The sequence below is a fragment of the Cloeon dipterum genome, chromosome X (genome assembly GCF_949628265.1).
Source record: "Cloeon dipterum chromosome X, ieCloDipt1.1, whole genome shotgun sequence".
Taxonomy (NCBI): Eukaryota; Metazoa; Arthropoda; class Insecta; order Ephemeroptera; family Baetidae; genus Cloeon; species Cloeon dipterum.
In genome coordinates this window covers 12,008,777-12,024,912 of record NC_088790.1, presented here as the reverse complement: position 1 = coordinate 12,024,912, position 16,136 = coordinate 12,008,777, and the positions used below count along the sequence as shown (strand labels likewise).

The 16,136-nt window shown below is 43.4% G+C and overlaps 1 protein-coding gene across 11 annotated transcripts in view; it reads right to left on the bottom strand.

The window, feature by feature from the left end:
• The window catches only part of LOC135946304 (ELAV-like protein 1), a 48,581-nt gene that overhangs the window by 7,592 nt on the left and 24,853 nt on the right, over positions 1-16,136 (bottom strand). For 4 of the 11 annotated variants that reach the window (XM_065494484.1, XM_065494482.1, XM_065494478.1 and 1 more), the window contains exons 3-7: positions 12,811-12,897; positions 9,046-9,149; positions 2,179-2,332; positions 1,279-1,317; positions 166-415 (exon numbers count right to left, since the gene is read on the bottom strand). In XM_065494484.1, the coding sequence (XP_065350556.1) occupies positions 166-415; positions 1,279-1,317; positions 2,179-2,332; positions 9,046-9,149; positions 12,811-12,897 (634 nt within the window). The remainder of the gene's footprint in view (positions 1-165; positions 416-1,278; positions 1,318-2,178; positions 2,333-9,045; positions 9,150-12,810; positions 12,898-16,136) is intronic. The other 7 variants (XM_065494479.1, XM_065494480.1, XM_065494481.1 and 4 more) reach the window with 7 other exon arrangements.

Sequence of the window (16,136 nt, the reverse complement as noted above, 5' to 3'; positions counted from 1 at the left end):
CCAAAGACTTTTCAAGACCTTATGGGTGTTGAAGGTGTCACGAGAAAATGGTTCAATCAGAATTAACTGTCAAGCAAATTTCGCTCAAGAAAAATATTCCGATGATTTGTTGCATTTAGACATGTCTAAAAAGTGTATAGAACGGGTGGGGGGTGGTGCAAATACCTGAATCGGCCGGTGGGGTGGTGGATGGGTCCGCCAAAGCGGCGCGCCTGGGGCGTCAGGTAGGCAGCGAGTGGCGGCAGGGCCTTGTTGTTGTTGCTGGGGTTGTTGGCGAACTTGACGGTGATGGGCTCGGTGGAGCCCTTGGGGATGGTGCCGTTCAGCTCCTGGATGGCGCGCTCCGCCTCGACACGCTGGTCGAACCGGATGAAGCCAACGCCCTTGGAGAGGCCTGCGTCGTCGCCCACAACAACAACAAAGAGAACAAATTGCCGGTTAGAATAAGGGGTCACGGGCGGCCCCCGCTGCGGGGGCCAACGTGCATCACTACAGGTGCAAGCTACCGGCTAGTTTGGATTCAGAGTCAGCGAGAGTGTTTTGGGGTGTGCGAAAAAACAGCAGGAGCAGGTCAAGTCGGGGTTAGCGGGCGCCCCCGAAAGGGGCGGCGCCGCGCCACTACTTTGGTCACACTTGAGCAGTGAAAAGTGGGCCGCAATCGCTTTTTTACCATGTCTGAGGCCTGGTGTCACTCTTAAGAGAAAATAATTTACTTTTTTGGTTCATCATATCTGTTGATACAGAGAAAGAGAGAGACAAAATTGCAAATGATAAAAATGTGTACGAAAAAATTATATCAGATGTATATATATCAATGCAGCTTGTTGGGGGTGGGGGGCAAAGCAAAAACGGGGAGACCTCAGAAACGAAATAGGGCGGTTGGTCGGTGATGGGGCGGGCGGGGGCGGTGGAGGAAGAAACCAAACACGCTAGAGAACAACACTCCTTGCTACGAGTAAGGAACAACTGAAAGGTATGTACGTGCAGCAGAAAGATTGGACGGGGTACGAGAAAGAACGCAAAAGCAACGGAAGACTGAGTGTGTCGTCGTCTCTTCTAGAGTTAGGGGTATTTACAGGTGGTGTTTCTCAGGAGGGGAGGGGAGGGGTTAGAAGGATACGCAACTCTCGGGATAGATCAGGGAGAAGTTGGTTGGTTTCAGTGTTGTGTGACGGGCGGGAGAGAAGAGGGAGTTATGTATATAGAGTCAAGATAGAGTAGAGATAGAAAGAGAGAGATAGAGGAAACAGAAAAAATAAAAAACAGCTTCTCACTTACAGGGTAACTTATCTTCGGCTCCACCGACAAACTGGCGGACTATAAGAAAAACAAGAAAACGCAAAATCATAAATAATACACCATACATAATAATCGCATCCCACGTAAATACTCTTCTCGAGCTCTTGAGACGTATTTGAAGAGAAAGATAATTCGATTTTTTTTTTCAAATACTTTTTTAAGCTCTATATTGTCTATTATTAATCCGTCAATGTGAGCAAATGATTGAAGGAATAATAGTAGAAAGATTAAAGCTTAAGGAAAGCATAGGATTAAAATAATTAAATCATCTTTTCCTCCGTTTCACGTCTTTGCCAATATTAATTCAAGAAAAATATTTACATGGGAAAATTATGAGATAAATGGTATTAAAAGCCGCGTCAGGAGAATTGCAGATTGCCAATCACGCTGCAGTAGATCAATAATGAAAAGAAAACACCGCTTATGTATGCATTCGTTGCGATTGGAAAATTGCAATATCTCGTTTGCAGCTCTCTTTTATTAAAATTTTATTCTATCTTAAAAACAACAGCCGCGTGTGTGCATATGATTCGTTGAGAACGTTAAAAATTAACCATGAGCACTACGTCAGGTTAAAAATCGAGTATAAAACGAGAACGAAACCACAAGGGCGAAATGAGGAAAACTCGTGACGGCGTCAAAAAAACCAAAGATAATTGTTAAAAATCAGCCAACCAAGAAATAATTATGCGAGTTTGCTCGTTTCGAGAAAACACCAGACCTCTGCGAGATCACAACCCCAGTAACCAAAGGTTTGTACAGACTCAGTGCTCAAATCATCAACGAAAAAAGATTACGTTTTCTTTGCTCTCGTTTCCATTTTGTCACTTACAATTCGCTCTAGGTGTGTAAGTGTGTTTTTATTTTACCGACGCTTACCTGTGATATTGTCGCAGAGGATGCGCGACGTGATGATGCGGCCGTACGGGCTGAACAGGTTCTCCAAGTCCTGTTGGGTCATGTTCTTGGGAAGCCCACTCACGTACAGGTTCGCACCCTTGATGGCCTCGCTGCTCGGACGCGCGTAAGACACCTAAACCAATCACAATAATGCATAAAACAATCTCTTCCTTCACGGATTAACAATCGAAATGAGGAATTATCTCGCTAAAAATAGAAAACTGACTCTGGCACTAAATCCTTTTTATTGCATTGTAGTTAGCAGTCTTCAGGAAGGTACAGTACAAGGAATTTATATTATCCCACATAGAAATTATAATTTGTAATATAAAGATCAGAATATTTCAATGAGAAATTATGGAAAGATTTGCTTGGTTGGATTTCTGTAGAAGGGAGTTTGATCGCAGGCACATACGAGTCTTGGGGTTGACAAGTGTTCAGAGATGAATTCAGTTAGATGTTTTTAACGACCTTAGATTCAATCAAAAAATACCGTGGCATGAATATTGTTTTGACGGTAGCGAACAGCAGATCCAATGGCTGAGGGGGAAAATTACAAATAATTATGCCAATGAGAGTATCCATTGTAAAACAGAAATAACTTCTCACGAAAAAATAGGACCAACTACACTGCTTAGAAAATAATTCATCCCTGGAACTATGCCATTTAAGCTGGTAGCGAAAATTCCAGATAAATGTTTAAGAGGAGGAGCCTTCCTCTGGTGGCAACCGCAATTGATTGATCCAAGTGGAATTACAGTCCTATTTTACTATCCTGGATATGAGCGGATAAATAAGTGAGTGGGGTAGTTCAGCTGTAAAAACGCTATTTAACAATTTAGCGGAGGGAAAAGCGGAGGGCGGCGCGTGTAAAATATTTATCGGACTTGGTGGCAGAGCTTAATTGAGTTTTCGGCGTAGTAAAAGGCTGCACGGGAGGGTGCGCTGGCTGCCGGCAGATTAGCCGAAATGCAATATCAGCAGAGCAACCCCCGCGGGCCGCGTTTGCCTTTTCTATTGGGCCGTGAAATGGACACATTATCTTTCGGAGGACTCAGCGCATCGATCCGCTTTTTCAGCATAGCAGCGCTGCGTTTAAATTATGCAGGCGGAATTGCCGGTGGAAATCGGGGGAAGCTGCAAATGTGTAATCGAAAGGGTTTGACGTCAGCGGCTCGCATGCGCCCGTGGACGAATGTGTTTTCGCTTGTCTCGAGTGCCGCCTGCGAGTTACTTGCTCGAGTGCAAAATATACACACCGCACGCCCACAATCGGCCCAAGTCACACAAAAGCTTACATTCTCGCCGGCTGGGCAATAAATCCCCGCGCCGAGATTTCATTACAGATAAATGCTCAATATAAATTACGCTCACTGCACCAATCGCCAGTTACCGCGTTGCGAATCCTCAAAGTTATGCTTTCATATCGCGGCCATCGATTTCGCACGCTGCTCCGCTTTGATAATAATTATAATTGGAACGGTCACAGCCTGTTCAGACCACACGGAGATAACAGCGAGTTTTAGAAGCACATATTTTAAGTTTTACTTGACACATTCAACCATACAAGAATTTTTTTTTAAATTTCCGTGGTTGAAATATTCGATCCACCAATTTAAAAATTTATAGACTTTTGCCAAAAATTAAATTTTGATCAGTCTAGAAGAATTGTTGGTTATGTAGGTATTTTTAGGCTAGACGCACGTGTGTGACATTCCTAAAGTATCCAAATTTTACCACAAAGACTTATCCTGGGCTAGGTAACATTTAAATGACTAGCCGCAAAGCAAAACAGTGAGTGCCGATTAATTAATATTTTATTAAAATGTGTTGAAATTTCATCACTTTTCCCACAGTGAAATTCAAGTAACTTAGGCTAAAGAGTTAAGCACTACGCGAACCCTTCAGTTTCTTTGAGATATTAGAGCTTGAAACTGCGAAACTCTGGATTTAAGCATGGGCGGCTTTGAAAACGGGAAAACTTTTCTTTCCAACAGACCGAAATGAAAGCAGAGCCTGCTGCCGGTTGAATATTTCAAAACGCAAGCTTCACCGCTCTCCGATTTCAAATTTCGCCTCTCTCTCACTCACTCGAAGCTGATGATGCTGCTGCCGCTCTCTCTGGTCTTTTAGTAATGACAAGCGGGAGAGAGAGTGCGCGAGAGCTGGGTTGTTGTTGGGCTGTTTGCGTACGCTGGAACAAAGCAGGCCTGAGGGTCTGTTTAATGAGCCTCCGGCGACGGCCCAAATGCCTTTGCAAGTGAAATCCGTGCGCTGGTGCATTATTCATGCGAGCTGGACGGGCGGGCGGACGGACGCGTCTGCTCATTAGTTTTCATCGAGATTGCCGCCGCAAAGTTTCGCCTCTCCACTCACTCAGGCTCAATAATAATTGAGTCGCCAGGCATCACTGCGCGATTACCACCTGCGGCGCCTCCCCCGCCCGGCGTCAGGATCGCGCCTTTCCGCGTCCGCCAACACCACCTGCTCTAATCGCCTTTAAAAGCACAAGCGCTATTCCAGGCTGCCTCTACTGATATCTAAGCGAATTTTCAGAGGGGATGAAGCCAACACCATATTGGATTTTGGGGGATTAAAAATTCAACGTTCAAGGGATTTGTGTATGTTGCAATTACGGTTGACTTTCCATCCCTCAGAGAGCAACAAAATTCAAAATAAGGCGATCTGATCTACTCGCGGCAGACACATACTAATGAAAAAGTTTAGCGGCTATATAACTACAAATTTTGAGCAATGATTAGCGATGTGCAACTCCATTGTAAGATTATTTTTTCTTGTGTCCGCTATGCTGAGAGGAAAATTAGCCCCAAAATATCAGTAAAAGTTAACATTTTGGATATTCTCTTGTAACTTTCTACTGCCCTGATTTCAATATTCCTGCAATTTAGTCCAGCTTGAAGAATGAAATCACTTAAACAGATGGATATGTTTCTCAGATTAATCAAAAAATCAATAATATTTGCGCTTCTAATTATATTCAAATTAAAAAATGAAGAAAAAATTTAAAAAATAGACACGTGCCTCTGTATTATTCTGTGATGCCAAAATTTTTGTGGGCACTGGGCAGTTTGCAAAAAAATATTTAACAAAAACTAAGCTGCCTGGAGCAGAGCCAATTTTTGTGTGGGAAGAGGGTGACAGTTGCGGATCGAAAGTAGATTCGAAGTGGCAAACGCAATTAGCATCAATTGGAGGCGTGTGTTTTTGGCCGCGCGCTGTGTGTTGGGGGCGTGAGAAGAAGCCGCGCAACTCTTCTGCCACTAATAAGACAGAGAGCGGCTACTTTACGCGGCGCGCCGGCTGGCCCGAAGCCAAACAATGCTCGCGGCTAACGTGACCACGTGCGTCCAGGCATTATCAGCTTAACACCTTGCGCTAATATCAAATTTTCGCTCGAAAACATCCGTTGTTGGATAAAGGGCTCAGGTTGAAATTATTCACAGTTAAAATTAGTTAGAAATTCAAGTTAGGTATGAATGAAACCCGACAAATTTACAACTGTAGTTCCACAGAGAGATATCTAGAATTACGAACTGAAACGCCAACTGAAACTATTTTTTAATAATTCTCACCGTACACATTAAGAAGTTAATATTTAAATGCTACTGAATTTATTAAAATTAAATGATTTTTGAGACCCATAAGAAAAAATTAAGCTGTTCTGAATTTTAATTTGTACTATAATATATATTTAAATTGCTACTCTCTTTTATTTTTGTCAATATTTTAATCTAAAAATACCACCACCCAAAGAGCTGAATAATTTTTTGACAGATTACAAGTATGAAAGGTTGAAAAGTTTGGTGTTTAGCGACCCTGATGATATGTGAGGATGATAGTTGAAAATAACGACATAAACTCAGAGGCTCAAGTAGCGTGCTCGACGGAGAATGAGTTGCCGGAGAGAGTGCAAAAAGCCAATTGCGAGTTGGACCTGCTCCAGCGGATCAAAATTAACCGTGTTAGCTTGCCCCGCCCCCCTCGGATTGGCTCCTAATTGGTGTCGGCCGAGACACAGAGCTAACAAACAACATAATCTAATCCGGATCGATGCTCGCGTATCTTTTTTCTCTGACGTCGGCGCGCGCGAGAAAGAGCAGCCGGCCGGATGTGCACGGCCGCCGGCGTGACAGCGCAGTTAAAAAGTAGTTTATTTTCACGGAATAATTCACGAGGAGCGCTGCCAGGCTCCCTGCTTTGCACGAGTTCGCTCTAAAACCGGGCACGCCGCCGCAAAAATAATCGATTATGCATAAAATGGACCAAACCGAGACAGTGAAACAAGATTTCCCTGCTGAATCTATTTTAGGAAATAGAACTTTAATTAAAATGGGTTACATTTTAAGTTTTGAAAAGACCATTATGAATGTCAATATATCCAGGTCGCACTGTGACGTGATCAAAATTCATAAATTGAACCCGTTATATTCATGAGAGATCAAAAATGCCTTACATCCGATCTTATTTTCAACACTCCCTTTTCTTCCGATTGAAGCATGAATTTTATCGGCAATTTGCACAAGAACAGCGTTCTCGTTTCAAGGCAGGAAAGGCCGGGCGTCGATTTGTTCGTCGGCGAGTAAAAATAAAAAACGGGCCGCCGCAATTTCGGTAATCCCGGCTGTCATAACAAGCAGTAACAATATCCCGAGAGGCACCGTAAAATTTTACGTCGGCAGGCCAATCAAAGCGCGCTCGAGAATTTATCTGCCAATAAACGGAGCAGGAAGCTGCCGTCCGATAATCTCCACTGAAAAGGCGAGTAAAACACGACGACCGGAGTGGGTGAGAAAAAGGAAGGGGCGCTTGAAATAGGTTTTCTTCGCTCGGCCGCGAAAAGACCAAAGAGCCCACGTGAGTGACGTCTCTTAAGTGCATTGTTGTCCATTGTTGCACCAAGATGGGTCGCGATCAGATTCCTTAATCCGTGACCCCAATCCGCGTCTAAAAAAGATTCGCTTCTCTTCGGCGCAGGAAACACGAGCCTTTTCACCCTGGACACACGGGCTGCAAACCCTGAGATGGCAGCTTGAAACGGCTTTGCGTGTGGACGCGACGCGGTCTTTCCCTTTCCAGTTTTTGAGTTTGCTCCGCTGGATTCGTGCGTGACGAATAAATAAAGCGGTATTTTTAAAATAAGCTAGAAGCCTGCTTGGCCTGGCACGCTGTTTTCGTGTTGAATAAATAATCGCAGCCGCCGACGCGCACATGATAAATTGTGCCCGCGTTTCACAAGCAGGGACAACTCGCTCTTCCAACCAGCAAGTGTATAAAAAACTCTGCAGTAAACACAGATCGAACTCGTTTTCGAATTTCACAACGTAAAATTTCTGACATATGATCAAAATTAGACGGAGCATTAAAATATTAATTTAACGAAAATTACGATATTCGCGACTTGTCAAAATCAGGCTAGTTCTCGAATAGGCATGCTATTTTTTACAAGCAGCGACAAGATTTATGAGGTTAGGCAGACAAAGCGATTTGTCAACAACTGAATTTGGAGAATTCAAAACTTCTGTCTCTTTATAGGCACTTGTTTTCTATTTACATCCTTTTGATACATGATAAATCATTTTTATCCTTGTTTAGACGTCAGCAACTGTAAATAATTTATTACAAAGCTATATTATCAGAATGAAAAAGATTAGAATTTAATGAACTGGGCAGTCACCCCCCGAGATAAAAGATAAAAATATTCCACTCGATCGTCTTTAACGACTAAAATACTTCTGGAGGTCACAACCTCAAACATAAAATGAGAGTCAGCTGTCATCAAGCAAAGTTTGCTGCAAAACGCGGGCTACATTGAAAAATGACTGATTTCGAGCATCATCATGGCTCCTTTCATTTCATCGCGTCGCTGAAGATGAAAAATCGGTCGCATTCTCGGGTGTCTGCAACGCGCGCGTCGTCGGCGACGAGCGGGTTGCCAGTCCGACCCGGCAGGGGCAACAAAGTGCGAGCGCGCGGGCCAAAAGCGGCTACAAAGTGCGCCGATCCGGTTTCCCCACTGGACAAAATCCAAATCTCACGAACACTCACTTTGTAAGCGGCGATTTGAGCACCGGCCAAACAGCACTTTTTCATTTTCGTCGCCGTAATTGCGCCGCCACTTTTCCGCCAATTAAAAACCTTTCTCGTCTACCGGAGAGTGAGAGTACAATTTTTTGCAGGTTTTCTTGCGCCTTTGATGTCCCCCACTCTGAAATATTTTTTGCATTCTCAGCTAAATTAACAAATTGGTTTTCATTTTTCAACAAGAAGGCCCAGGTGAGGGTTAATAAATTATATAATATGCTAAATTAATCTTAAGCCCAGTAAGTTCTAATACAAAGGATGAATTCAATATTTAATTTATATTCCTCCCCTAAATTGGGACTTATTTTTAGAGAATGGGAAATATTAAAGCAATGATTGCCCGAGCTATCTGATCCAAAATACAGTGGGATATGCCTCGAAAACTAGAATTAAACGCGCAGTATTTGCTTTCTCAGACGGCTGCGATTGGAAGTCGGATTGTGTCAAGTGCAGCGCGGGTGTGTGTCCGATTTCCAAGAGCTAATTCTGGCGATGAGCAGCGGAGAGAGAGCAAAGCGGATGCAAATCTTTCGTTCAGCGAGAGATCTTTTTGCTTTTTGCCCGCACTTTCAGCGAAATATTGCCGCCGCGGCGAATGAAATAAGACGGCTGGCCGGCGGCCAAGAGGACAGATCGCAGGAAAAAGGGCCATCGGCGTCAATTAAAGCTGCTTAATTGGGTCTGACGCACTGTCTCCTCCAATATTCTTTCTCTTGTCATTCCGACCCCGAAAAGTGAACGCACCTTTATCGTCTTGTTCTGTAACCGAAGTCCATTCAGGGTGTTGATGGCTTTCTCAGCGTCCTCAGGCCGGTGGTAGTTGACGAAGCCGTAGCCCAGACTTTGTCCTGCAAAAAACACAGCAGATAAGCAACGTAACAATTTAAAAAATTTGATCTTTAACTAATCAAAGCATTCAATTTCAGAATGGAGAGAAACATGATAATGTTTCGAACGAAATGTGCAGACGAATTGAGGGACAAATTTCAGACACGTGCACAAAATGAATACACCTTTTCATGTAGCAGCGAATTTCACGGTGATTTTCAAAGCTTTGCTGGGAAAACACAGATTTCACCCCTTCAAAAGAGGGACTAGCGTAAAAGGACTCGAGTTTGTTTGTTTTTATTTGCTGAGCTAAACTGTCGTCGCAATAACATTCAATTTGCTTTGGCTGCAGCGTGGAGCAAAAATGGCGGGTTTATTCCGCACAACAGGTCTGCAAGCGAAGAGACCGGCACTCCAAGTGATTGGCTCATGAGTTTTAATTAATTCCGAGTGCAGCGAATTTAGTTTTATTTTCTTGCTCGCCGGGGCGGCTGGAGCACTCGCATTAATTGCCTTTCTCACTTTCCAGCAGTTTGTTCAAACATTTTATTGCCACCCGCTCGCCCATCTCCAAATTACCTGCCCGACTAATTAAATGCCAGCGCTGCAATTTACGACGAATTACGTCTTGGCCAAACTTTATCTCTCCTGCCCGCTCGCCACCCTCGAAGATCCGCGCGGTCAGGGTACACATAATATATCATTGTAACGTCCCCATGAATTCAAAGTGAGAGAGATTCTACTTAAATGTTTTACTTTTCTTTTCTGATTAATCAAAAAGTTTTGGGAGGATAAATAGGTGAAGATTTTCTACCGCTTGTTAATTCCATTTGATGAAGAAACTTTGTGCGTCTTAAATCAAGAAAGTCTAATAATGAATGACTAAAGGAGAGGCACTTCTTAGGTTTCTGTCGGTTCTCTAAAGCAAATTATTTGCGAGGGGAAGCCAGTGGGGAATAACATTTTATCAGAAGTTTTACTCATTGGATATAGCTGAGAGTACTGATTTATCATATAAACTTTCAGTTCAGCTTCAAACTTAACAGTCGATCTCCAATGATGCTTGCAGTTTACTATCCAAAAGCAAATAATGTTGAACACTGATTTGAGGTTTTAAAATATGTGGTTGTATTCTAGCAGGAGCAAAAATGATTCAACGGAAACCTCAAAGCCAGAAATTCCTTAGCCGAAAAACTGATTGGCACAAGTTTTTTCGTTGGTGGGGCGGCCAGACGAATTAGTTAGAGACGGCGTGAAAAGTTAAGCGGCGAGGCGAGCGCAATTTGGGCCGAATCGGCTGGAAACGCGCTTGCTGCACATAAATCAGCGGCTGCGGGAATGGTCGGCATAAAGAAGCATTTTCTGTTTCATTAGTGACTATGCTTCTTCGAAAATAGCCCGGCAGAGGAGGCGAGTGCACAAAAAATCGATATATTTCTTTGGCCTCTCGCGCTCGCTCGCTCGCGTACGCTCTATTAACCCCGGCGCTGGCAAGAAAATCATTTTTGCATTTCCGTCGCAGCAGCACAAATAATTATTATTCATGCGCGCTTGGAGCCCATCCAAGTGTGTTGCAGTTCGCAACAAGAAATAACTGCATGATTGCTTCCCTGCGAGTCGGATCGATGACCAACATCATTATCGGGCCAAATTTCCTTAAAAAGCAACGCCGTTCTGAGATATTATCACAAAAATATGGGCCAACAGACGCCAAGACAATTTCAGCACCAAGTTTTCCTCCACGGCTTCGAGCTAACACAAGGTACTTTAATTTTCATGTAATTAGTAAGACATTCTCTGTAAAGTTGCCTGGATCTCTTTGATGCATGAAATTTTGTTAACTCGGGGAAACTTGTCTGAGGTTATGAATCAACTTGTTTAATTTCTTAATCCGTCTCTCTGATCCTACCACATAAAATTTTTAAAGTGATTCTTGCACAAGGTTTTGCGTCAGCTTGCAGGATTTATTTTTTCGTGTTTCGTGTAAAAATCTGAAACTGCGAGCGAAACATTGCGAAAGAACTTGGTTTAAGATCCAGCAGCCGAAGGGTCGGCCGGTCGTTTGCACGGTTTAATTATGAAGTGGGTGGCGCAAAGAGAGCACTTGGGCGAGTGAGCCAAGAGAGTAATTGTCATCGCAGGGCCGAGTTGGCACGCGGATGGCCGTGTGTTATTTTTCCTACTTTTTCAGCGCGTTAATCAAACACGCGTGCGACGCCTGCTTTTTAGTGCGCCAAACAGAGTGAGGATTTGCGATCGCCAGACGTTGATTTACACACCGGCTATTTCGAAATCGGGCTCGAATTAATGTCCGACCGACCGACCGACCGACCGCCCATCGTTTGATCACAACCGTCTTCCGCGATGATTAATCTCCATCCAACTGCATTTGTTCTTCCTGCTCCGTCGTCAGCCGCCGCCACCTGCCGCTTGACGTCCTTTGAATCGCTTTCACTATGCCCGCGTCCAAACACATTCTTGCGCACTCAATTCAGCATTCATCACTTTAATGGGCGTTCAACAGGGATGTTTATGCTACACCTGATATATTTACGGGCAGTCCAAAAATTGTTCTAAAGCGATTAGCGAAGGTTGGAAATTATTTTAACACCGACTGATTTGAAATGAAACTTTTAAACAAACATTAATAGAGAATATGGGTTAGTTAAATTAAGTCGCGATTCTCTCTTTCCAGGGTAGGACCTTTGGTATCAATAAAAATCGAATCCGAATAAATTTCTAATAGATTAGTGATTTTGCCAGTGGTTTACTGGGAGATATATTGTATCTTTCTGGGAACACACCTATTTTCAACGCTATTTTTGAAACTCTCGCGATTTACTCTCTCTTTTACATGTCACTTTGAACAGAGACATGTTTTTAGGGTCAAAATTACAAAATACTATCAACCAGACTTTTTTAAAACTGCTGAAATTACATTTTTTATCGTTGACAATTTGAAAGTAATTTAACTCTGGTATTTGTCAGGTTAAAGTTTAGGTTTAAAAACTGTAGTTACGCACAGAGCACGTGTATAGCTAATTTTGCAGCTGTGAAAAACTTTATCTTACGGGTCCACCCTCATAAAAGGTCTCCAACACGAATGTTAAGAAGCAAATTGTAAATCGAGGAGTTCATAAAAAATCTCGACTATTTCTAAGCAATTGAAAAATGACCATTATTATTTTAAAAATTCGACCATTGCAACAAGTTTAGAGTAAAATCACCTTGTTTAAATCATTTAGAGAATTGCAATCCGATGTTATAATGAGTGGAAATAAAAAGAGCGCACTCTGAACTTTCTGCGTTGCCACGCGCGCAGAGCAAACAGATCATTTACTGCCGAGACGTTCGCAAAAATGATTCATTTGGGCCGGCGTTGGCGCGGATCCATTTTGCGTGCGTGTTTCGACATAACGAGGGTGTAATTCCAAGCGGAATTTTGCTGCAATGTGTGTCGACTGGTCTGGTGGCGCGCGCCAATGTTTCCGCTCTTCTGGCGAATTTCAGCCTCGATAAATAAACTGTTTAGTCTGTAAGCTGTGCGCGTATGCACTACAAACGAAAAGGGAGGAGTACAATACATAATATCGTCGCATTGATTAGTTGGATTCAATTCGTGTTCCGTTGCACGCAAACAAATCTGTTTGTTTGTTTGGTTAGTCGGTGTGTGTTTCTCACCTATGTGCTGCGAATCGGCCGACAGCGCGCTCCGAACATCGAATATCGACGACGTTTTGCCGCCGGCAATCGCAGCGTCTGCCACTCCTAAAGGGGACAGAAATGATCAGGCCCGGTCCTTGTGCCACGCCCCTCTCTCGTGTCCTGGAGAGGTCGCTTTGCGTGTTAGTCAAGCAGTCCACAACCGCAGCTCACGGGGGTTAGGGTGTTTTATTTGCTCTCATGGTTAATATAGTTAGAATCGAGCACACAACCGCCACAAATTAAAATCAAACAAAAGACCAAACCCCCCCCCAATCTAACCTATTCGGGACCCAGAATTGAATATCATTTTCCTAAACGTCGATCTATAGGATCACATTCTCATTCTGCTTTTAATTCACCGTCTTTTGTGCCGAGAAAGAAAGTCGATATTCCATTCCATTTGAGAATGCAGAGTCAATTTACTTTTGATCACGTCTCAGCTCGACAGCTATTGCAGCGTGGCGGTTAAAAATGAGCGCGAAATGGGCTCGCTCCCGGCTGGCAGCTCATTTGTTGTGCCGAATTCCGGACGGCTTTTTGCCTCTGCCTGGTTTCAGCGCTTAAAACTCAGAGGAACTGATGGTCATTTGTCGCCAATTTGCGGCCTTGCTCCCGTTTGACGCCGGATTAATCGCGACGGCCGCGGTCTAATCCCGAATAAATGAGCTGCGCAGCCAACTTTTCCGGAATTGTTTCTCATTCATCGACTTGGCTAATAACGGAAAATGTATTTCATTAAAATCGATCTACGCGGGGTCGCTGCTTTCTACTCTCCCCCGTCGACGGCGGGCGAATTTGTTCGGGCCAAAATGCAAACACGCGCGGCGAGGGAGTAGCTGCAACCCGCCACACGCTTCGCTGATGCCGCGCACGAGCCGACGAGAATTCAATTTGGAATGAACAAATATTCGCCGGCAAGAGAGCCAGCCACCGATCCAGACTAATTACAGCTTTTCCTCCTTCGCCAACCGCGCGCGCTTTGACAGAGCACGAGGTGTTTGAAAATCACCTCCTTTCCGTGAAATACACTGTCACGATGTGTAGTAAATATGTAATGGCTACAGAATTCTAGATTTAGTTTGCCTCTTAATATTTATTTTAGGCATCTTTTATGAATAAAAAAGAGATTTTACAATGATTGCTACTCCCATAGGCTAAACAAGTAAGGCATTGGTTGGTTCCAAGGGTGACTCAAAGTGAATTAACTAAAATGTAAAAGAAATTAATGCTACACGTTTTAGCTCTGTTCATCTCGATATTTTGGTATTTTACCTCCAAAACGCAGTATTAGCTGTAAATTCTGAATCAATAGCCATGAAAACTTCTGCCTGCACTCATCTCTAACAAGTACAGACGAAAATAGAAACGAGTGGCGAAATCACTATAAATTACGCGTACCTTCTATAGAAGGTTGCTAACTGCTGCACGACAAACTGCAGTGAGATAAATCATATTATGCCATCGAGAAAAAATATTAAAATATGTTAAATATTTTATAAAATTTAACCTAGATGAATATATCGACTGATGAATAGATAAATTGAAATAACGTAATCATAAGATCAAGCGTTCAATCGAGTTATGGCAAATTTTCCAATTTCAAAACTCTAAGGTAGGATCTCGCACTAATTGGTTTAGAGGATGAGAGCCCAGTGAACTCTTAAACCAACAGCCAGGGGGAGTAGACGAAATTGTGATTCAATTTTCCACTCACCCCCGAATCGTGTTTACCACCGGTTTATTTGCATCCCCCGCCGGGACCGCCTACTCTCAAACCGGATTTCAATATCGGAAAGGAAAATAGAGCCGAGGGTGGCTGCTGTTTTCGCACTCGTGCCATTTTTCCTCGAACGTATCACGAAACAGTTTTTCTTTATCAGATCCTTTTTCGTTGCTTTTATTCCGTGCTTTTCCCCCCGAGTCGCACTGCAGATAACGCGCGTTTCTTTCCCCTGCAAGCAGTGAGCAACGGCAACTTCGTATTTTTTTATCGCAGCTATTTCCACTGATGTGCCAGTGCACCACCGGCCGGGTTTAATCATTTCAGCCGACGCACACGTGTATTGCTCCCCCAGAGGAGCCGCATTTTCCACTTTTTCATCTAATTTTCCACTAGCAATCAGCTGATATTTGAATTCCAACGCTATATAGTGAACATGGCAAATTTTCACTTTTAACTGCAAGGGGTGACCCCTGCGAGCCTTCAGGGGTGGCTTTCGTTTCTAGGCTAGTCGGAGAGGATTTCACGACCGGGGAAAATGGATCTTCTTGCAAAACCAAAACCGCTCAAAGCAAACTGCAGTCGGATGAAGAAGCAGAGTCGATTAGCTCACTGCTGCAGTTTAGTTTACGACGCGGTTGCTGCATTAGATGGGCGGAAAGAGGCCGCTGAGTGCTCTCTCATATACATTTTACATGCAGACACGGAATTGAGAGGCAACGCTGGCAATTAGAGCGCGCCGCACTGCTAGAGAGCATTATTATTTTAGTATTATCACCATCACGGACGATGCCGAGCGTGCTACTAATTTATTTGGCGTTCCAAACTCTTAACTAAATGGGAAAAACCGGAACGAATTTAAAGTAGAAGTTTCAAGACAAGAAAAATATCCTATAATTTAAAACAGAAGAAGTTAAATATATGGGTCGTACGATTAAATTATTAAAAAGTGTAACAGTGTAACTTGGATATTGTTTTGAAACAATCCCTATTTGTTGTCTACATTACTTGAAGATTGAAACACGATCTCAAGAAACCGGACAAGGCTTTCTATAACAATAAGAGCGGTCGATTCTTTCCCTTCTGCCCTGACAAATATGTAGAGGCAGGGAAATAGTATTCCTTCCCATTGGAAATTCGCGCACGGAAAGTTGGCCGGCGGAAAATGGTAGAAAGAGGAAAAGCGGGTAGAGACAGGTTGGGAAGATAGCTGTATAAATTATTTGTGTGCGCGCAGCAGGCCGAGGAGAGGGAGGGTCGATGGCTTTTTATCGGCTGTTTTGCGAGGCTCGTCACGAAGCACGCCGACCGAAGAACGAAAAGCGCTTTTCCGCCGATTATCAGCGGTGAATACTGAACGAAGCCCGCAGCCTGCAAGAAGAAATCCTTTTCGCGCCGCTTGCTCTTTTCCAGACGAGGATGCGCGCCGAATTCCAAACGAACCTCTCGTCTTTCCATTTTGCTCTTTTGTACCGCCCGATATCTGCAGAACTCTCCCAATGATTTTCAAAATCGAGAAATGGGCATGTACATGCAAAAGATGTTAGGATATAAATAAAAAGAAAAGTATTTTAGTGTTTGA